This window comes from Abramis brama (assembly GCF_963993115.1).
Source record: "Abramis brama genome assembly, chromosome: 19".
NCBI lineage: Eukaryota > Metazoa > Chordata > Actinopteri > Cypriniformes > Leuciscidae > Abramis > Abramis brama.
The window spans coordinates 18,635,230-18,658,033 of NC_139981.1; the positions used below are offsets into that span (position 1 = coordinate 18,635,230).

Below are 22,804 nucleotides of genomic sequence, written 5' to 3' on the forward strand. Positions count from 1 at the left end.
TGGATAACTAAACTGCATTAAGTACAAAATTACTTGTTGCAATTCTGCAGACTTTAAGTATACCAATTTAGTATACCAAAAGTACAATTGCAGGGTATTTAAGTACATAAATGTGTAAATGTATTTGTAGTATACTTATTTATCACATTTTGGTATAGTTATTCAAGTTCTACTATACTTTTTTTCGTTCAGCAACCCGTTTCACTTGGGTATACGTCATCTCATCGGAGAGAACAGACGATCGCAACATTCATTTAATGCCAACTTTAATGATATATAAACGAATCCTTTTTTTGTGACTTGAATTCTTTGTGATATCAAACATATCGTGCTCTTTATTTAATCATTCGTCCATGTATTAACATATTATTAACTTCAAGCAGTTCTGCCCTTTGAAAGTTGTGAAGATATATGTACATACCACAATGTAAACAAAATAGCAAAATCTCTTTCAATTGACACTTTATATTGTTAATTGACATTTACACTCAAATATTTAAGTTAAGTCCAGTTACAGTATTGAGGAGTAAAAACTATCCAACAATACAACTGTAATGCTGTGGTGCTGAGTGAAGCGCACAACAAAGAAGTACAAGGAAAAAAATAGTCTTTAATATAATTCACAAAACGGAAATCTCAGGACATAGCAGAAATAATTACTCAAACACAACTACGTGCACATCTACAATAACAGACAAAGAACTAAGGAAAACTCAGGGCTTGAATACATGGGGATTAATGAGGATACAAATTAGACAACAGGTGAATGAAATCAGTAACTATGGGAACAAACTAGTGGCTGGAAAATGAGAACAAAGGAAACAGGAACTAAAACCGAAACACAATGAACATAACATAATCCTGACAACAGCCTCTGGGTAACCTCCAGCAATAAAATCATTATATGTGTGAACACCTTATTAGTGCTGTCATCAGTCTCTGAATGTAAATCACATGTCTCAATGAAGGGAGAGCAAAGGAATATAATAAAGTTCATTCATACTTCTCTTTCTTTCAGCTATCTGTAAGCAAGGCTGCAGTGAGGTTCACGGAAGCTGTGACGCTCCGGGAGAATGTGTGTAAGTGTTAGTTGATCTCTCTCTATTCTCAGAAGAGATGAATGAGTCTGTCTGTTAGAGTAAAATTGTTTCACACACACATTTGCTCGCATGCACAGCAGCTTTAAATAGTCCCGAGCAGACAACTGAAGGATAAAATTATAATATTAGCTCTGCCTCCCCTATGAATGTCTGAGTGGTTGGCTATTTTCAGAATGGAATACAGTATATTTTTTTTAAATACATGGAAATTAATGCATAAAACACTTCAAAGAGTCTATGCTATTTTTTACTATTATTGTCAAATGACCTCACTATGTTTGTCACATGAACTCTTCACATTTGCATGTTTAAGTTGGCCAGTTATCATCTTGGGAAAATGATTTAATGAAAAGAATTTTAATTAAATGAACTAATCAAAAAATAAAGAGATGTTCAAAATGGTAGTTCAAATTGTCACACTGGAAAAAGTGGACTCTGATAATGCACATATAGTGTAAAGTGGCAAATGTAGTAGGTCATCTGAGTAGGACTGTACAGTACATGCATACTGAAAGTTTACATAAAGTATGCTATACTGCAGAAATAGTATAGTATGTAGTTTGCTGTTTTGAATATAACCACTGATCCCCAGTTGTGTCTGAGTGATGTTTCTTTTCCTCTGCGGTAATTCAGAAATCTTTTAAAGTATGTGAGGTGGAAATGACCTTTGACCAGCAGTCTGACTGGAATTCATTGCTGTCTTAGATTAGGAAAGAGACAGAGGTCACGACCTGTGTGTACTACTGGAAAGAAGTTTACACTCCTCTCCCTGTGATACTCAGACTTCCCTCCCTCAGAGTTACTGATGTGGTGTACATGTGCAATGGGCAACAACATTTTCTGTGTAAATAGAAAACTTGTGTAAAAAAAAAAAGTTAAACACATTGTAAGTTGGCATGATTTAATAGGTGTCCATTAGTATAAATTTCGTTCAGGGAGGCTCGTGCAGAAAAATCACACACATTTTGACCCCATAACATATGGTTTACCAGGACCACACACACACACACACACACACTCCTGCTCATGCTCATGCTCTACTGGTGTTTTAGGTGTAAGTACGGCTGGCAAGGTCCACTGTGCGATGAGTGTTTGCCGTACCCGGGGTGTATGCATGGCACCTGTGTGAAACCCTGGACGTGCACCTGTGAGAAGAACTGGGGAGGACTTCTGTGTGACAAAGGTAATTTTTCAGCAAATATAGATGGAATTAAGCAGCATATCATGTAATTGGAAAAAAATATTAAATATCCATTCAGAGCCCTAGTGCATCTGTATTAACAAAAAAGAAACACATACACTACCGCTCAAAAGTATTATTTTTTTTAAATAAATGCTGTTAATGTAAATAAATGTAAATCAATTCTTCTTTTCTGTTCATCAAACAATCCTGAAAAAAATATATTTTTTTCTAAATATTAAGCAGCACAAAATGTTTCTTGTGAACCAAATCAGCATATTATGATCATGTGACTGAAGACTGGAGTAATGACTGCTGGAAATTCTGCTTTGCCATCATAGAACTAAATTACACTTTAAAATATATTAAAATTAAATAATAAAAAAACAGCTGTTTTAAAATTGCATTAATATTTCACACAATTACTGTTTATATTGTATTTTATAAATGCAGCCTTGGTGAGCATAAGATATTTTAAATATTAAATATAATATATAAAATATATATATAAAAAAAATTGTAGAGATGCCAAACTTTTAAGCAGGTAGATTACCCAAATATTTGCAAACATACACACTCACAAAAGAACCCTCTTACATGAGATTCCTGGTGCTATGACTTGAAACTTATCATTTACTAAAAAATGTTTTGTTAAGATAGTAAATGAATGCAGTCGAGGCCTGTTCCCTCTCACATTAGACATTTACTGACATCCACACACATTTGTTCTGCTCCGAATGGCATGCTGCAATTTTTACTGCCATATTCTTTCCTGTCGGAAAAGAAAGATTGTATATAGTTTATTTGTTTGTTTCTGTACAGATTTAAATTACTGTGGCACACACAAGCCCTGTGTAAATGGAGGCACTTGTCTGAATACTGAGCCAGATGAATATTTCTGCTCTTGCCCTGAGGGTTACTCCGGCAAAAACTGCCATATCGGTAAGAAAAAAGCTTTCTGATACTCTGCAGAAAAGTTGACTTATAATTCTCCTAACTATTCTTAATGGTTAAAAATACAGTTGCAGTATATTTGATTTTAGGTATACCAAAACATGTGTGTGTATATTTGTACCTTACAGCCGAGTATGCGTGCATGTCAAATCCATGTGCAAATGGCGGGACATGTCATGAACTGGCATTAGGGTTTGAGTGCCAGTGTCCCCCAGGGTGGGATGGCCCAACTTGTGCTCAAGGTCAGAAGTCACTCGCTTTTTATCTAGTCTAGATGAAGTAGACTATACTCTCAATTATGCATATTTATTTTCATTCTGTGTACGTGTGTTTCAGACCAAGATGAGTGCAAGTCAAACCCGTGTTCTCATGGGGGGACCTGCTTTGATCTGGAGAATGGCTTTGACTGTTTATGCCCCCCGCAGTGGACTGGCAAGACCTGTCTGATAGGTGAGACCTAGAATGTGTGTGTGTTTACTGTTATTCATATTACTGATTTTATACTAGGGCTACAAAACAGTACCACGTTTAACTGGATTGTATCACGTCTAAATAGGATGCCTCATGGCACCTCTCAAATATCAGCAGTTCTCTTGAGTGTGCATAGTGCTTGTTTAATGTAATGAGGTGTGTAACTGAATGTCGCGTTTACATCTTACATCACGAATTAATCACAGGTGATTGTGTTACAGCGCGAGCGTACTGTATGCTTGTGCCTTTGATTGTTTTTTGTGAGTGCATGAGCGTGTGATATGCCTGTAAATATGTATATATGTTGGCATTGCGTGCTTGTAAGTTGATTTAACCTGAGTTTGCGGGCATGTACTGTATGTGTGTGATATGGAATTTCGTCCGAGGCTGTGTGGCCATGGCACATAGCTGAATATTATCTGTAACCAGACCCAGGTGATTTAAGTAAAGCTAAATATATCAACGGGCCTGGCAACTGCCAAGACGGGGACTAAATTTATCTTTTTGTGGGACTATATTAGAGTGATCATGGGGAGGAGAAAGAAGCTCAAAAGGGGTGCGGTGGAAGTATTTTACTGATAGTGAAGAGGAAATGCGTTATAACCTGTAAACAAGTGCAGTGTGGAATTGTAGCTGTGGTGTCTGGTTATAAGGGCCGGGTCAGGTTTCCCGGTAGTGTTCCAGTCTCAGGTGTGGAGCAGACAGGGTTACCTGTGCAGGATTGAAGAGGGAGTCCGATTTCATCCAGGGAACAACTTCGGTCCCATATAGCAACACAACTTTAATCTGTTCACTTACTAAGTTTTACATACTGTACCCTCCTGTACACATTAAACCCATTTTCCCTGTTTCAGAGTAAAGCATGCAGTGCATTTCATTATTATAAATATCAAATACAATTTTTTTATAATACAGTTGTAATTACAACAGAAATATATTTCTGTCTTTATTTTTTAGAGTTTAAATTAGAGTAAAAAATTGAATTACTACTACTAATAATACATTTTGTTATTATATATGTAAATATGTAATATTGTTGTTTTATTATTGTTTTAATTGTTTTATATTTTTTATGTATATTGTTATGTTGTGTTGGTGGCCTTGTGTGTAGTGTATAGTGAAGCCAAATACAAATTTCCACTTGTGGACAATAAAGGAACTATACTTACCTAAACGTATTATTATCGACATCAGAGAACCATGGAAATTAAAATTTGAAATTATTACCTTAAAATCTCAGCAGGTACTTAAAGTAAATATTTAACATCTAAGGGGGTTGGCTGACAATAAAGTTTGGGAACCCCTGTTTTAGGTCAGCTTTTTTCTTTTACTCCAAGGCTTCACCATTGTCCACAACAATATTCAAAGGCCCTACTAAGGCCCTATGACTTTTTCAGTTGTTCATGATTTACTGATTAAAGATTAAAAAAATAAAATAATAATTATTCACAATTTCTACTCAATAAAATATTTTAGAGCTTGTCATAACTAGGAAAATATAAATGTAATATTAAAATGCCCACAAAGTTATAAGATTTTATTTATTTACTTGACTTTTCCAGGTCTAGAAATCACACATAAATACATTGTTGAGGGGGTGAATTAAAATAAGAAATATCTAGATTTTACTTGTTTTAGCTTATTTAATGATAATGTCATGATGAGGTCTTCTGGTTGAAAACCACTGTTTTAGGGTGTCTGAAAGCAACCATGAACATTTAGATTAGTTTCACCTCCTTTTTATGAACTTCTATACTGTCGTAACAACACACACAGGGGAATTTAAATGAAAAGCTGTCAGCAGTGCATCATAAGAATCTGAGTTTGTTTACGGGGCTTGACACAACCGAGATCTTGTGCTTGGTGGTGGGACTCGATCTTCCATGCTATCTCTAGCTCCCCTCATCCTCCTTTTCTTTCTCACACAGATGTGAATGAGTGTACGAGGAAACCTTGTCTAAACGCTTATGCTTGTAAAAATCTAATTGGTGGATATCATTGCAACTGCTACCCGGGCTGGGCGGGACCGAACTGTAATATCAGTCAGTATACAAACTCTATAAAGTCTATATCTCTCAAACTTTTCCCCCCTTTTTTGCAAAGCAGCAAACTGTTGCTCTTCTTCCTATTCTCTAACGCTGATTAAAGCTGCTTTGCTTTTTATTAAGCAGAAAAACTGCTTTAAATGAATAATGCACCCAAAAATACAATTATGTTGTTATCCTAATGTTGATCCAAATCCATGAGAATGTTTCTCTTACACTATACAATAGCTTTGAATGGCAAATGGGCTGATATTTAAGCCAATTTAAGTCAATATTTGCTGATTTTCACCTACAGTGTTAATTGTTGTGACTGAATCATTGAGTCAATGAGGTTTGTGAACAAATATTTTAGACCAATTTTGTAAACTGGATCAAACAATTAATTTAACCGATCTGACTCAAAGAATTGATTTGTTCATAAATCATTTTGTAAATCAGACATTTTTCTGATGAACGTTTCAAGAAAAAGCACTTCATTCTGCTACAGTTTGCTCTGATCATCACACAAGTTATCATAGAGATATCAAAAAACACTTTTATGATGCTTTTGTTGTCTTTTTTGAAAGTTTTTTTTTATGCCATGTTAAAAAGTGACCAGCACAGACTTTAAAATGTATGTATTCAACAGAAAGAAGCCATGAGCACATTGTAAAGGAAGTGATGTATTTTCTGTCTTCAGTTATTCTGTATTTGTCTCTTAAAAGTTTTCTCCTAACTGTGCATGTGTTCTGTAATGCTGCCTGCTCTCGCATGTCTAACAGCTCTGAGCCGTTTTAATCTCTTGTTTTCTTATGTTTCTTTGCTTTTACACATATGGGACCAGAATGTTATCTTGATTGTGTTAATGATTATTTCACAGATGTCAACAGCTGTTACGGTCAGTGTCAGAATGGAGGAACTTGTCAGGTGGGCATATTCTTGTTTTATTTCACATTACTTTTAGACATTCTGGGTTGAATCGGTTTCGCAGCTTTTGTGCACTGTACATCGGTCCAAAAACCTGCATCTTTTTCATTAATCATGCACAATCTGGTTTATTTAAGCGCAATACTGTTTATTGTTCTTCTGTGGAACATAAAATAAGATATTCTGAGAAATGTCTTTTTTGGCCACACAGTGGAAGTCTCCAACATCCAACATTTCCAAAAGAAAAAATCTTTTTTTCAGTTTTGGGTGAATTATCCCTTTAAGAAAATACAATGGAATGAGATTTATATCAGAGTAGATCTTAATATCTAAGTTTTACAAGCTTGGGCCTCTGCCCTGCACACCTGTGAATCATCTCCACCTTTGTGTGTATTTGTTAGGATGGTCGTCATGGTTATGTGTGCCAGTGCCAGCCAGGATTCATGGGAAGACACTGTGAAGTGCAGCAGAGCAGGTGTGCAAGCTCCCCATGTCAGAATGATGCACGGTGCCGTTCGCTAGCCATGGGCTATGAGTGTGAGTGTCTGTACGGATACACTGGAACCAACTGTGAGGTGAGGCCAATAATTCCATGTGAACACAAAAAAACTTTCTCTTTCTCAATCACTAATTGCCTCTCTCATTCTCTCTGTAGGTGCAGGTGGATCTATGCACTCCAAACCCGTGCCAGAATAAAGGCCAGTGTCGCTCTTTACAGGGAGATTTTTACTGCGTCTGCACAGATGAATATGAGGGGAAAACATGCAGTCAGCTACGAGACCACTGCAAGACCAGCACCTGCCAAGGTAGACAAATGACCTCACTGAAGGTCTGATCAAATTTATGTTATGATGTGTTCCTGTACCTCAAGTAGTAGAGCATGGCGCTGACAACAACAAGATTATATTTAAGATTTATTTTTTTATTTTACTTTATATGCTCTCTTTCAAAGATCCTGTTATTACACACAAACATTAATGAAAATCCTTGTTTAATCTTGTTTTGTTTTTCCTATTAGTGATTGACAGCTGTACTATTGCCGTGACGACCAATGGCACAGAAAAAGCGGTACGGCACATCTTATCAAATGTGTGTGGTCCGCATGGGCGCTGCATGAGCCAGTCACAAGGAAACTTCACCTGTGCCTGCCAACCAGGATTCACTGGCACTTACTGTCATGAGAGTGAGTAATATTACACACATCCACATCCACACATTATTATTAAACCTTCAATATAAACATACAAGCAACATTCTTTTCTGCTTTCTCTCTCAGATATAAATGACTGTGAATCATCACCTTGTCACAGCGGAGGAACATGCATTGATGACATCGACTCCTTCCGCTGTGTCTGTCCTGATGGCTTTGATGGTCAAGTCTGTGAGCTGGGTAAAAATATCAGCTCTATATAACTATTGTCTCTTACATTAGTGGAGTAGTGTAGCAGTCCTATGAGAGAGAGAGATTTATTCATTGATTTAGATAGTCATTTGAACACTGCCATTTAAAAGTTTGTGGTCAATAAGATTTAAAAAAAATAAAAATAATACTTTTAATCCGCAAGGACACATTTCTATTCATTTCTATTAAATTTTCTATTCATTCAAAAAATTCTTCACAAATATATCAGGGTTTCCACAAAAATATTAAGTTGCACAACTGTTTTCAACACTGAAAATAATAAGAAATGTTTCAACATATTAGAATGATTTCTGACTGAGGAATTGTGTGACAGGTTAATTCAGCTTTGCCATTACAGGAATAAATTACATAAACAACTTTTTTTGTAAAATTATATATTTATTAAAAAAACACTTTTAAGATGGCAATTATTCTCGTTATAACTATGTTTTATGCAACTTAATGCAAGTCAAACTCCTAGGAAGCAAAAAATCTGTGGCAGCTTATTTTAGTGTGGCAAAATTTTAAAAGAATATTGTAATAAAGCGCATTTTGAAGGAGTGGAGAAACAAAACAGTCTTTAATAAATCCAAAATAGAAAACTCAGGAGATTGCAGAAGAATAACTTAACACAACCACATTAACATTGACGATACTGGTCAAAGAACTGAACAAAACACGGGTTAAATACATAGGGAATGTAATCAAGGATAGAACGGAACAGGTGTGGTAACTGATAAACAACCAGGGAAACTAACTAAAGAACTAAGGCAAACAGGAACAGATCAAACAGAGTGAAAACAAAACCACAACAGAACATAACAGAATATACACATAACAGTATGCGCCCCAAGAGGCAGGAGAAACCAGGGTGGCGATGATGGTGGGAGGAGCCAGGCGGGGACCCAGACCACAGCCAGGATGAAGGCCCATGGCAGAGTCGAGGGAGGGAGGAGCCATGGTGGTAATTGGGCTGTCGACACCAGGGGGACGACTGATGGAAATGTAGCCGATGGTGGTGGAGCCCAAGGCGAAGACGGAGAGCAGATGGAACCAAATGACACGGATGGCTTAGGCGACCAAGGCGGAACCGTAGCGGCGTGCGTCCGAGGTGGAGCCAGAGTGCCAGAGAACTGAGGCGGAGCCGTTGGGACTGAGGACCAAGGCGAAGCCGGAGGGAAGGTGGAGCCCGGCGGCTCCGAAGGGGTGGAGGGACGAAAGCGTAGCTGAAGGCCCGTAAGTCTGTGGCACAGGCAGGGTGACGTCTAACCAAGGTGGAGCCGGAGGGATGAAGGAGCCATCTGGTGGAGCCGAGGGAGGGAGGAGCCAAGGTGAAGCCGACAGGTCGACAGGCTGAGGTGGAGTGACAGGAATGACGGTTGGAGGTGAAGCTAGGGAATCCTCTTGACTGGGTGGAGCTGGAAGCTGGAAGACCCGAGGCAAATTCACACAATAGAGTGGTGTCAGAGGAGGAGTCGAGGGGCTGAAGGGAACCAGCAGAGGCGTGGCCAAGGAACTGGCTGATTTTGGAAGAGGAGACGGGAGAGAGAGGCTTGGTGGGAACTCTGGAGACAGAGGAGATTTCGAGCTGGGCGGGATCAGCGGAGACACAGGAGACTTGGAGCTGACCGGCACCTGCTGGGATGGGAGAATTATGGAAATATCCTCTTCCAAATCATCAAAATGATATGCAAAGGCCAGCTGCATGTGGGCGGTGCTTTCCTTCATGCCCTCTTACTCCACAAGCAGTCCCACGGCAATGCACAGTGTTCCAATGTTTACTAGTACCCACTCCACAAAGCGGTGGAATCCTCTCGAGGACCGTTCCCTGGGAGGTGTGCCTTGGACTAACCGGAGCACTCGCTCTGCATTTTTTACAGCATCAGCCTCAGCGAGCAGTCTGGATAGTGCGTTAGGCACACCAAATTCAAAAAGTATCTTGTGTGATCCTCCAGAGAACGGTCGTTCTGCTCCATAGTAGTTGCATGGCAGGTAGGTCTAGTTGTGAGGGGAGAGGAAAAAAAGAAAGAAAAATGGCACAAAAATCTGTCCAAGGTCCGGTATTCAGTCATGTTTGGGTGTAATAAAGCGCACGTAGGAGTGGAGAAACAAAACAGTCTTTAATAAATCCAAATCAGAAAACTCAGGAGATCGCAAGAGAATAGCTTAACACAACCACATTAACGATACCAGACAAAGACCTGAACAAAACACGGCTTAAATACATGGGTATACAAATGGAACAGGTGTGGGACTAAACAGAACTAAGGCAAACAGGAATAGAGCAAACAGAATGAAAATGAAACCATAAGGGAACATAACAAAATATACAGTACACATTACAGTGTCTTCTATCCAGGTTGTTTGTTTTTGTAGCGAGATTTGGCAATATTGATCCGAGTCCTCTTGAATTTAGCGTTATTTATAATGTTCTATATGTAATCTTATATATCTTAAATCTTATAATGTTCTCCTTCAGAGGTGAATGAGTGTAGCGGTGACCCTTGTCTAAATGGAGGTTTTTGTATCGATCTGGTGAATGATTTCTACTGTCGCTGCACTGACAACTGGAAAGGAAAGACGTGTAACTCGCGTAAGTGAATGTATAAATGTATTTTCATTTTAGGCATCTAACTGTCCGTGCCTGCACTCAAAGTGGACTTGTTGTTACAGGAGACAATCAGTGTGATTCCAGTACATGTGCTAATGGAGGAACGTGCCACGATCATGGAGACTCATTCCGATGTGTGTGTCCTTCCGGTTGGGGTGGCAGTACCTGTAACACGGGTGAGATAGAAACCAAAACACCTTCATGCAGAACTCATTTAGTCTGTATCTTTCTCACTATCTCTCTCTCTTTCTTTTTAGCCATGAACAGCTCATGTGAATCTGGTCCGTGTCTAAATGGCGGGACTTGCATTGGAGGGGGCAGCGTCTTCACTTGCGTCTGTAAGGAAGGATGGACGGGGCCTATCTGTGCTCAGGGTAAGACCACGTCCACTTATCTGTTTCCCCTTAGCTTACTCTCTTTTCCAAAAATATCAGCTAACTAAAACCTTGAGCATGTTTAATTGTGTTTTACTCCCACGTGTATAGCTGTGATTGGGCTTTAGGTGTGCTGGCAGGCTGTGATTTGCCCTGACAGGTCTAGTTTTGATATATCCTCTGGTAGTTCTGCCTTCATGAGATGTTTTCATTCTGTTTTCAGATGTTGATGACTGCAACCCTCATCCCTGGTAAGTGATGCAATAGATAAAGTAAGTGAAGAAAAAGTACAGAAAGGGGAGCAAAAAAAACATAATCACTCACGCAAACAACTGAGTTTGTCATTCACAAAACTTTGGCAGAACTTAGTGAGTCTCGTAGGGAGATAGAATATAAATGTCTAAATGCCTGCTGAGGGCCTACTAGTTAATGCGTCTGCAGCATCTTTATCTTGGTAAGCTTGTCAGTTAAGATCAAGTATGTTTTACTCAGATGCCATCTCTCTGTCCCTCTCTCTCTGTGCAGTTATAATGGGGGACAGTGTGTGGACGGGGTCAACTGGTTTCGTTGTGAGTGCGCACCTGGATTTGCAGGGCCTGACTGTCGCATAAGTGAGTGAATACATCTGCACATACTGTATCTGTAAACATGATTCAGTGATACAGCAAGAACTATGAATATTCATGACAAAAAAAAAATCCTTAAAGTGTTTTATTGTTAAAAATTTAAGATAAAGTACTTACCATAAAATTATTTTACTATTTAAACTAATAAATAAATATAAAAATATTAAATATTAGTTTACAAGTGGAATGTTATGTCATTCACAATGCTTCATGGGATCGCAGTTCTTTCCGTTAAGTACACAGTTGGTCCGTGTTGGCCTAGAAAGGTTTTTCTTCTCTATAGGCATGGGTTCGACAACCTATATGTGCCAGAGAAATATTAGTTGATTATTTCATAAATATTAATGTAGGCTACCTCGCATCTGCACTCACATTACCCATCAGCCTACTTTGGCACACTGCTAGTTTTATTTAGTTTTCCAACTATCAAAATCTGTGTTGCAAAGCTGTGTGACCCACTGGACAGCACGGAGCGGATCCTAGCACTCCTAGTTAGGGGTAATGTTAAATAGCCATTATAATGCAATATATAATACAGGTCCAGGAAGTGCTCTCTCAGCTGCGGGAAGATATCAAAACCCTGAAATGACACCTTCAACAATTATTTTATATTTTATATCGTCATCTAGCAGTATCAGAAATTAACTTTCCTATTATGGGGCAAATTTGCACCCTCATTTGTTCATTTTTCAGGGGCATATTTTACCTTTATAAGGGCAATTATTCTAATCTTTTTAAATACATTTGTCATCTTTTATGCTAAATTCTTACATTTAATTCAATTAGAATAATAAGACAATAAGCTGTTACCAATCAAATTAAATCAGAATCAATCAACCAAAAATGTTGCATCTGAATTCCCGAAGTGGCATTTAGATGTATTTACAAACTGTTTAATGCTGCTCAGAAGATTTACACAGTAATTACAATTATATAGTGTTATGAAATTAAAGTTTTAAATATAATATTTTGAATAGCCTTTAGAAATATGAAATTAATGACAAAATGAAACGATACTTAGATAATGAGAGTAAGACCACCAGCCAGTAGGTGCCAGCAAGTAACTGTCTTAATGAGTGAGTCGGTTCATTCAACCGATTTGTTCAAAACGCTGATTCATTCAGGAATGAAGCAAGGGGCTGTCTATGGGACATTGAATCATTCACTCAATCGATTCATTTAAAGAATCAAATTCATTAAGGAACAGCACTGTGCAGTGTTTGGAGTCAGCCTTGCTACTGTTCTGTGGCTTTATTTTGCAATATAATTAATTAATTTGATTTCAGCTTCATCCCTTGTTCAAAACTCAGCGTGCTGTCTAAAATAAAAGTTATGACTGCTGTATGATGAGCCGTTTCTATGATGAGCTCATTTTTCTACTTTTAATATTAAATCGAAAAACTAATGAACCAGGTGAATGTACACGGACCACAGTCTATGTCTTTTTTCAAATACTTTTTTGCTTCAAATAAAAATTTGTAATGTTGTGATTCACCTCATAGCTGGTTGGCTTGGTTCATGGCTTATAGTGCTTTAACAAAGTTTTTTTTTAAAACCACAATAGGAAAAATTAATCGAAAATATTTCCGTAACCAACACCGCTTAAAAATTGAGTGTACACTAATACGCTCTGTTCCATTTAGTGCAACTAGTGGTGCAAAAATCACACACTTAACCTTTAAAACTTTAAATGGAAATTCTAATCTATTTTCTAAATGAAAAAAAAATAATTCACTCAGACGTATGTCACAGTACGGAAGAAAATATCTGTCACTACTTTCGTTACATTGCGATTTTAACACACTCTCTGTACTTCTGTCTCTCACTCGATCTCAGACATAGATGAGTGTCAGTCCTCTCCCTGTTCGTATGGAGCCACATGTGTGGACGAGATTAATGGATATCGCTGTCTGTGCCCAGTGGGACGAGCTGGACCGCGCTGCCAGGAGTGTGAGTTCCCACTGACAGACCACCCTACTTGTTTGCATTATGAGAAATGAAGTGTTGAAAATCTTTGCTGTCTACTCATGCTGTGAACACACCTTAACTTGAGCCAAACAAAACTGGACCAGACTAAATTGCAACAAAGTTCAACAAGAGTCTGTGGTAGTACTGCAAGTACGGCTGCATCAGTGTTTGTGGGGAAAAAATTAAATATGTGTTCAACAAAAACACATTGATACGTCACTGAAACATTCATTAAGAAAATGTTATGATTATTAATTAATTAAAATCACTCAATTATGTACAAACAGCTCCATTTATTTGTTCAAAAATAGTTATTTAAAATGTTAACTGTTTTCTATTTTAATATATTTTTATTCCTGTGATGGCAAAGCTGAATGTTCAGCATCATTACTCCAGACTTCAGTGTCACATGATCATTAGAAATTATTCTAATATGCTGATTTGATTTGCTGCTCAATAAACACATATTATTATTATCAATATTTAAAAGTTGTGCTGTTTAATATTTTTGTGGAAACCATTATACAATTTACCAGGATTTTTTGATTCATCGAAACCTTATAAATGTATTTTACTGTCAAGTTAATGCATCCCTACTGAATAAAAGTATTAATTTTAGAAAAAACAATTACTGACCCCAAACTTTTGAACAGTACTGCAACTTTCAAGATCTGATCTCTCTTTCTTCGTGTTCCTCTCCATCCTTTGTCATCTGTAGTCATTGGTGTTGGAAAGGCATGCGATCGCTCAGGGTTGCAGCTTCTTCACGGTGATCGTTGGGAGGATGGGTGCAACAGCTGTCAGTGCATGAACGGAAACATCAAATGCACTAAAGTGAGTCCTATGATCTACCTCAGACTGTGCTACTGTACCAACCTAATCTTACAGTCCAATTGTAGCCACATTCAGTGTAAAATGTTATTGTTGGAAGGAGTTAAAAAGGTTAAAAAGCATCTCACAAACTTAAAATATAAATCTCACCAACATAATTTTTTTTGCATAAAGAAAATGACGCCTCCATGTAGCTCCATGAATTATTTTATTCATTATTTATTTTTATCTATATATAGATTCTTCATTACGTTTTTTTTTTTATTGTGACCGCAGGTGCGTTGTGGTCATCAGCCCTGCATGTTGCAGTCAGACTCTGGTGAGCCACAGCGCCCCCTGTGTCCACTAGGACAGGAGTGTGTAGCGCATCATTTCCTGTCTTGCCTTCGTCCACCCTGCAGTCAGCTGGGAATATGCTCCACCTCTGAACGTCTACTACAGCCAATCAGCACTCAGTGCCTACCCAACAACGACTACCGAGATGATAACTGTGCTCATGTTACGCTTGTATTTGACTCTGACAGTGTCCCGCAGGTAAGAGGTTTTCATTTAGTAAATGCTGAAAGTATTGAAAGACACACACATCTTATTAACTCACATAAACATGATTTCCAACCAAAACACCAACATTTGTGGCATGTTCGTGGGGTTGTTTAACAGGGCACAACTGCTGAAGGTGTTTGCACAGAGCTAACGTATCTGCCAATCACACGAACCCTGGCCAAAGACCACACCCTTTCCATTCTTTGTGACCAATCACCGTCCAGCCGTAATGCCGTGGAGGTTGCTATGGTGAGCTCACTCTCTTCAACCATCAGTCTTTAATCCTATGAAATGACCTCATCGGTTGTAAACAAGCCCAGTACCCATGTTCAATCTCAGAGCTGCTAAGAAAAAAAGCAACACGTCTTGACGTACAACATAAAAACACTGGTAACAAGCTAAGGAAAAATGTTAACAATGAAGATTTTAGTGACATTTTCATGGCAAAAAATAGGTAATGCACTTTACTGTATCTTTGCACTTTAACTGATGTTTTCTGATCTGTTTTTTGTCTTGTGTGCCACAGAAAAAAGTCTAAATGAGTAGTCTAAATGAGAGCAAGTCTGATCTCTATTCTTAAATACAACACAAAATGCATCCAAACTAAATAGTAAAAGTTTTTTTATGATCAATTAGCATCTGCTATTAATGGACACGCCTCCAACTTGGAAAGTTGGGCCTGCTTAAGTTTCCTTCTGCAAAACACAACTGTGGTTACATTTATGTGGACTCGTCTCGTATAAGCAATCACTCTGACATTTCTTGAATGCAGCATAAAACAGTGTGTATGAACACACTGAAATTTTCATCCTGTAACACGCTCTTCCTGAAACCATCACATCTGTTTTCCTTCACTTTGGAGTGTTTATTTCTCTCTTTCCATCTCGTTTCTGCTTTAAAACATTTCCCTGCCTGTCTTCCAGTTTGCATTCCTTCAAAAAAGGCACTTTAAATCAGTCAAATGGCTTCAAAAGAGTGCTTGTAAAATTTGTAAATCAAGACTTTATCTAAATGTTTGTTTCACAGAAAAAAAAAATAATAATCCAGCTTTTCATCTTTAACATACCTCACCTGTCCTGCTCTACACCCTGTCATCTTTCTCTCTCTCTCTTTCTCCTTCACTCGCTCTGAGACCATTGCTGTAGTAATCTTGGGGAAAGGTCTGGTCCTCTACTTTAAGCCCTTAATGGCCAGAATCTTAGTTCTACTCTTTCTGTGATGTTGTAATGCTCTCAAGATTTATGTTGTAACATTGAAAGATTTCCGGAAAAGGAGCGGTAACCTTTTATGGTTTGAGCTCTCATAAGACTTTGCTTTGTGCTGATGTTTTAAACTCAGCACTGGGACTGTTGAATCCAGTGTGGTTATACTCTGACTATTACCACAGAAAAATTACATGTGGCTGTTCATGAAATTTAAGGGAAAGGTGAATAACTTGCTCTGTCAGTTCTTACTTCTTTCATTTCTGATTATTCAATTATTTTTACTCTAAAGTCCTCTTAGCAATCACTCTGACATAACTCGAAGGCAAACAGTAGGCTACATAATTTATGCTGTCTTTCTTCCTTAGTCATTCCAACATGTCCCCATCATTCCTCCTCTTTTCTCTGACTCTACTTTTTTCTAGTTATTCAGTTTAAATTTTAGAGTGCTTTCTTATGAAAACCAAAGAGGATTAAAAAAAAATCGTATTACTTTGTTTATATCCTGCTTCAAATTAGAATTTCCCTTTGTAGTTATCCTAATAGGATAAGGAATTTTTCGTTGCGTGTTACATAATCCTATGTGTGTTTTATCGGTTTAATTTGTGGTTGAACATTTTCCTGGATGTCGCAATCTGTATTCTGTGATTGCCTGTTTCAATAGTAAGGTTGTGTCTACTAAATCTGTACCTTAACTATGAGGCTCTTAGTTGTTGTTTTCTTTTATGTGACTGTGTAACTATACATTTATGTACATTTATGGTGCAGTCTAATTAGTTTGACAGTGCTGTTCTGTTCCAAAGTGGGTGTCTAAGTAAAACATCAGGACTAAAGCTGAGAGAAACGACTTGAGTCTGCACATTTTCATTTGTTCTTTTTCATTCTCTCTCTTTTGTTTTCCTCAGTCATATGAGCAAAACAGCTTTGTTGAGGGACGAGCTCATATACAGGATGTTGTCCGCTCCATCATTGATGTTCTGTCCAAAATTCACAACAGCACGTTACTGTTGGCTGTGAGAGAGGTCAGAGTTGACACTCAGGACCCGCGTCCCCAAGCTGGTGAGTGAGATCCCTTCTCTTTTCACCTGCTCATCCTTTCTCACTCTTTCAATCCTTTTTCTCATGTTGCCATTCAAAAGTTTAGGGTCAGTATGCTTTTTTTTGGGACTAATATTTAATATTTTTTACTGTATTTGTTGATCAAATAAATGATTTTTGTCTCTCTCGCTACAGGTTACCTCATCCCGTTGCTGTGTGTGTTGTTTGTGGTATTATGGATCTCATGTGTCATCGTGTGTGTGTGGTGGTTCCGGAGACGCAGGAAAGCGAGACAAAGAGAGGACACGCAGATGGAGGAAAGCATCAACAACCAGCGCGGGACACTACTGAGCGCTCGCACACCTCACAGAGACAACACGGACCCGCTGCAGGAGAACAAGAACCTGCTTTACCCTCTGGATCGGGTTGGAGACGGAGCTGAGCGAGAGGAAGAGGAGGAAGAGGGAGATGAAGAGAGCGACAGAGGGGTAGTTCTGCACAAGTGCTCATCTCTTGCGTGCTCTAGAGGGGACGCAGTGTACACTATTCACAGTACAGCCCAAAGTCAGCCACACAGGACACACTACAGCAGCAAAGACAACCGCTGCAAGAACAATGTGAACGAGAGCTTAAGCGAGCACATGAAAGATCACTATGTATGAAAAAGCCAGACAAACTGGAAAAACATAAGTATTTTTTTTCACTGACTGATCTGAAAGCATCTGGGGCTGGTGTGATTGGTGTTTTTCATCCTTTTTATCATCGTGTAGTCAAATGAAACAGGGATTTGTGTCACATAAATGCAGCAAATCAGACTTTCAAAGAATGGTTTTCAAAATCCTTTTCTTTTGTTTACACTTGCACTCACTTTCCTTAAAAAGAAGGACATTTTTACACAAGGCTGAACTTTGAGATTATGTCTGTGAACTGTGGCGAGACCTTTGACCCTTGGGGCTGAGGAGAAATTAGCGATAGGCAGCTTTAAAGTGTTTTTGATTATGTCCAGACCTGCCCAAAGTCAAGTGCTAGGATCTTCCAGAGGTATATATATATATTCAAGTGCCTCATTGAACCTTCAAGACAGTTCTTACACCTTTTATATACATTTTTAATGATGATACTCAGATGTTGGTTCTTATTGTTTTTGTTAACAAATGCTACACATACACTTAAAGCCAGGGTTAGTTCACCCAAAAACAGGTCACCATTTAGTCACCTGTGTGTCACTCTAAACCCATATGACCTTCTTTCTTCTGTTTAATACAAAAATTAACATAAGAGTGTATTAAGTTGCTCAGGAACTTTCAAGCTTCAAAAGGGCCGCAGAAACAACATAAAATTATCGTCAAAGTATCATAAAATACATTTGTATGGTATATACAAAGTCTCTTGTAGCTATTTATGGTCTATTCGTCACACAAAAATGGCGAAAAAACAAAATGGAAAAAAGTCATTATTCACTAATATCTTACATTATGTTGGGCTGTTTACTGTTCAGTGAGTTTGAGACTAGATCAGTCCAATTAATGAACAAATCATTCAGAGCGGTTTGTGAACAAGATCAACCGATTTACTGGAAAGACCAAACTCAAAACATGAATCGGACAATCTCTACCTCTCTAGGGCGGATGTCAAGATATTCATTGAATAACAATTGAAGTTTGTCCCTGACACAAATTTATTGTAGACTTTTCAAAGATGCTTTATTTATTTTTAAGATACTTGACAGCCTCAGTGCTTAATCACTTTCGATAAACAGAAAAAAGAAAGATTGATATTTGGAATGACATAAGGGTGACTAAATAATGACAGAATTCTCATTTTTGGATGAACTATGCCTTTAAGACTGTTAAGAAAAAAGGTTTACTTTTTCTATTATTGTTATTGAAAATAACGTCTTTGGGAATTGGTACTCGTAGTCCAGACAGTAAAAGAGTATTCTGACTGATACATTCTCATTCAGCTTTTGATAGGTGAAATTATAGCTCATTTTTTGTTCTTTAACATGACAGCCATATAAACAGAACAGTCAAAGTGTAAAGAAATTGAGGGCCACTTCACTCAGCGCACTATTGTGTTGTCCCAAAACACTTGGCCTTTTGGTCACACAGTATGGGAAAATTATTTTAGTTCTTTAATTACAAAGAGATATAGACAAAATAGACAAAATATGCATATGTACATATGTAAATAGTGAAAAAACACAGCTGTGTATATTTGAGTTTAGTAAGTTATGTGACCTTTTTATTATTGTCATTCTTAGAATTATTACTTTTTCTTATTCTCTCCTTCAGTCGTTCTCTTTTTCAACAATGTCATTCCTTTTATTTATGTTGGTCAGAAAATGTTTTATATATAAATATGTAAAATGGCCACAGGCTGTAAGTCTGTGGGGGCTTTTTAAGAAATACTCTAAACATTACATGATCTGTCTTCATCTTAGAATAGATTATCTGTTATTTTTTGTGACTTTCCTAATGAATGTCAACTAGGGATTGGACACATTGACCATGCTGAAAGTAAAAATCAACAACAAATGTTGTCACTGATCACTACTTCTGAAGGTCTAAAGTACTTCATTGGAGAAAGATATGCTGCGTGTCCAAGTGGCACTCGTCTCCTTGGAGAAGTCCAACACCTGCATTTTCAAGCCAATGTCAGTCATGGTATAATTATGCGTTTCTATTAGTGTCCCAGACTGTCTGGTTTTTAAGTTGGATATTGGAAGACTTTGAAAGATTTTTTATTATTCTTATTCTTAAATGTTTTCAGAACATCATTGCTTGGTATTATGCTACAATTCAAACTGAACCACAAACGGACCAGAGTCTCTTCATGAAATGACCCAAGTCAAGAACTTAAAACACTTGAGTTTTAAGTGTATCTTCTGTCTAAGTATAGTGTTGAATATCAGATTTTATATAAAAAATGGTACTATAATACCATTTTACAAAAGAATACTATGAGTAAAGATTTAATTATGTTTTCTGAAATCCTCCCTTGTTTTGAGGTAGCTGGGGTATATTTTTTCCTCCTTTATTTATGAGCTGTTCTGTTAAATTTGATTGGGCTCAAATCAAATACAATTATTCAAGCTTCAAGGTTTCTGGGAGGTCAGGAAATTTGTATCAGTGCATGTTGCTGTGGCTGAATGAAGGGAAAAAATCATGTTTTTTCATTGTCACATGTTTCATTTGGTGTCTTTAGTGCAGAGAAAATATTACAGTTGAATATAGAAATAATTGGATAATGCAAAATGTGACCGTAATTCAGATTTATTCAAGTTTTGAATCATGCCACTTAAAGGGTTAGTTCACCCAAAAATGACCCAAAAAATTCTGTCATTAATTACTCACCCTTATGTCGTTCCAAACCCGTAAGACCTTTATTCATCTTTGCAACACAAATTAAGATATTAATTAAGATATTAATTTGTAGGCTGCAACGTACACTATCAAGGCCCAGGCCCTTTCAAGCCCCAGAAAGGTAGTAAAGACATTGTTAAAATAGTCCATGTGACAGTGGTTCAACCTTAATGTTATGAAGCGACGAGAAAACTGTCAGTCTCTGACGCTGTTCAGGTTGTAAACACAGTGCAGCGATTCCATGTCAGAACGCAGACTCAGAGTCAGAATTGGCTCCTTATTGGCCGGCTCCTGCATCAGCATCACACGCGTGCATCGTGGTGCTCACGTGAACAGCGTCGGAGACTGACACGGAAGAGAAGAATTTGTTGAATTCTTTGTTGAAAGTCTTTTTGGGGGGTTTTGTGCTCAAAAAGTATTCTCGTTGCTTCATAGCATTAAGGTTGAATCACTGTAGTCACATGGACTATTTTAACGATGTCTTTACTACCTTTCTGGGCATTGAAAGTGGAAATAACTTTGGAGTCTATGTTGGGTCAGAAAGCTCTCAGATTTCATCAAAAATATCTTAATTTGTGTACCGAAGATGAACGAAGTTCTTACGGGTTTGGAACGACATGAGGGTGAGAACTCTTTAGTTAAAGTTTCATTATTGTATAAAAAAACTCCAAAAATCCATTACATTACTGGCTATGATTATTCTACATGCACTGATGCTCATACTGAATCTGAATTTTATTTGTTACATCTGTTTGATTTTCCCAACAAGTATTTATTAAAGAATTTTGTACCTATGAGGTTTACACTTTCATTTCAATTCTAGCATTTTTCCATTTCCAGACCCAAAATTCAAGCTTAGGTCTCATCTGTCAGCTGCTGACATCATGCATGACAGTGAAATCCAAAGCTGGAGAAGAATCCTCAAAGTTGAAGAGGCCGATAACAAGAGTTTTGTTTTGACTCGGTCAGAGTAACGATGTGTATCACCTCTTTTAAAGATTAACCTGCTCTAACTCATCCTAGGACTTTAATTTCCAAGAAAAAAGAAGAAGAAGTGGGACACACCCACACTTCTTTTCAGAAACCTTCACCTCGGATTATCAAATCCTTCTGGAGGACGAGGATGTAAAGGGGGACTTCAAAGATTTGGAATATGTAGCATTAGGAGTTATGATTCAGATAATCCATAAAGATACACCATTTAAAGGCTCAGAAAGGATGTATTAAATCAATCAAAAGTGACAGTAAAGACTTTAACATTGTTTTAAAATATTTTATTTTAAAACAATTCGATTTTAATTAAATATTGTTCATTTCAACTTTCTATTCATCAAAGAATCCTGAAAAAATAAATGTATCAGCTTTTCAACACTAAATACTGGATCTGCTGAAAAAAAAAAACAGCTTTGCCATTGCAGGAATAAATTACATATTAACATAAAAATTCCATATAGTTTTTACTGTATATTTCTCAAATAAATGTGCAGCCTTCGTGAGCATAAGAGACTTTCTTTCAAAAACATTACAAATTTTAATGACCAACTTTTGAATGGTAGTTCACCCAAAAATGTATATTTTGCCATTTACTCACCCTCATGTTGTTTCTATATGATCTCTTCCATGGGAAAAAGGAAGCTGTTTATGCTAGTTTATATAATGAAAGTGACTGGGGTGGTTGAGAGTAATATATTTGAGAGCTATTTTAATTTTGGAGCCTGTATTGGGAAATAGCATGTATCAGCTCAGACATTTGTTTGTTTTTATTTATTAAATTTTATTTATATTTTATTTTCCTTTAACTCTCAATGGGCAGTCAGAGTGTTTAAATTAATACCCACTTAAAAAGTAGACCCTCAAACCCTTGAAAATCTCATTCTTATTTTTATTTCCAATTTACCAATAATCCTCTACATCAAGGCTCTTAAACCCCAGTCCTGGAGGGCCAGTGTCTTTCTGAGTTTAGCTCGGACCCTAACCAAACACAGCCAAAAAAGTTTATCAAGGTGTTCAGAATGGATTGCAAATTACAGACAGGTGGGTTCAATTGAGATACTAAAGTCTGCAGGACGCTGGCCCTCAGGACTGGAGTTGAAGAGCCCTGAGGGTTGTTCCATAAAACAAGATTAGAATACAAGCCAGGCTTATTTTGGTTAGTCAGACTTATTGTCGGTGGATTCTGTTTCATAAA

The 22,804-nt window shown here is 37.5% G+C and overlaps 1 protein-coding gene across 2 annotated transcripts in view; it reads left to right on the forward strand.

The window, feature by feature from the left end:
• The window catches only part of jag2a (jagged canonical Notch ligand 2a), a 40,828-nt gene extending 19,423 nt beyond the window's left edge, over positions 1 to 21,405 (forward strand). The window contains exons 5-26 of one of the 2 annotated variants that reach the window (XM_084093275.1): positions 1,019 to 1,079; positions 2,153 to 2,283; positions 3,103 to 3,222; positions 3,363 to 3,476; positions 3,571 to 3,684; positions 5,634 to 5,747; positions 6,610 to 6,656; positions 7,058 to 7,231; positions 7,312 to 7,462; positions 7,675 to 7,839; positions 7,933 to 8,046; positions 10,538 to 10,651; positions 10,732 to 10,845; positions 10,927 to 11,043; positions 11,267 to 11,294; positions 11,569 to 11,654; positions 13,506 to 13,619; positions 14,356 to 14,471; positions 14,745 to 15,002; positions 15,129 to 15,260; positions 17,119 to 17,272; positions 17,447 to 21,405. In XM_084093275.1, coding sequence (XP_083949401.1) covers positions 1,019 to 1,079; positions 2,153 to 2,283; positions 3,103 to 3,222; positions 3,363 to 3,476; positions 3,571 to 3,684; positions 5,634 to 5,747; positions 6,610 to 6,656; positions 7,058 to 7,231; positions 7,312 to 7,462; positions 7,675 to 7,839; positions 7,933 to 8,046; positions 10,538 to 10,651; positions 10,732 to 10,845; positions 10,927 to 11,043; positions 11,267 to 11,294; positions 11,569 to 11,654; positions 13,506 to 13,619; positions 14,356 to 14,471; positions 14,745 to 15,002; positions 15,129 to 15,260; positions 17,119 to 17,272; positions 17,447 to 17,913 — 3,005 coding nt within the window. In that variant the 3' untranslated portion in view covers positions 17,914 to 21,405. The remainder of the gene's footprint in view (positions 1 to 1,018; positions 1,080 to 2,152; positions 2,284 to 3,102; positions 3,223 to 3,362; positions 3,477 to 3,570; positions 3,685 to 5,633; positions 5,748 to 6,609; positions 6,657 to 7,057; positions 7,232 to 7,311; positions 7,463 to 7,674; positions 7,840 to 7,932; positions 8,047 to 10,537; positions 10,652 to 10,731; positions 10,846 to 10,926; positions 11,044 to 11,266; positions 11,295 to 11,568; positions 11,655 to 13,505; positions 13,620 to 14,355; positions 14,472 to 14,744; positions 15,003 to 15,128; positions 15,261 to 17,118; positions 17,273 to 17,446) is intronic. The other variant, XM_084093276.1, reaches the window with a different exon arrangement.
• Positions 21,406 to 22,804: the final 1,399 nt, after the last annotated feature.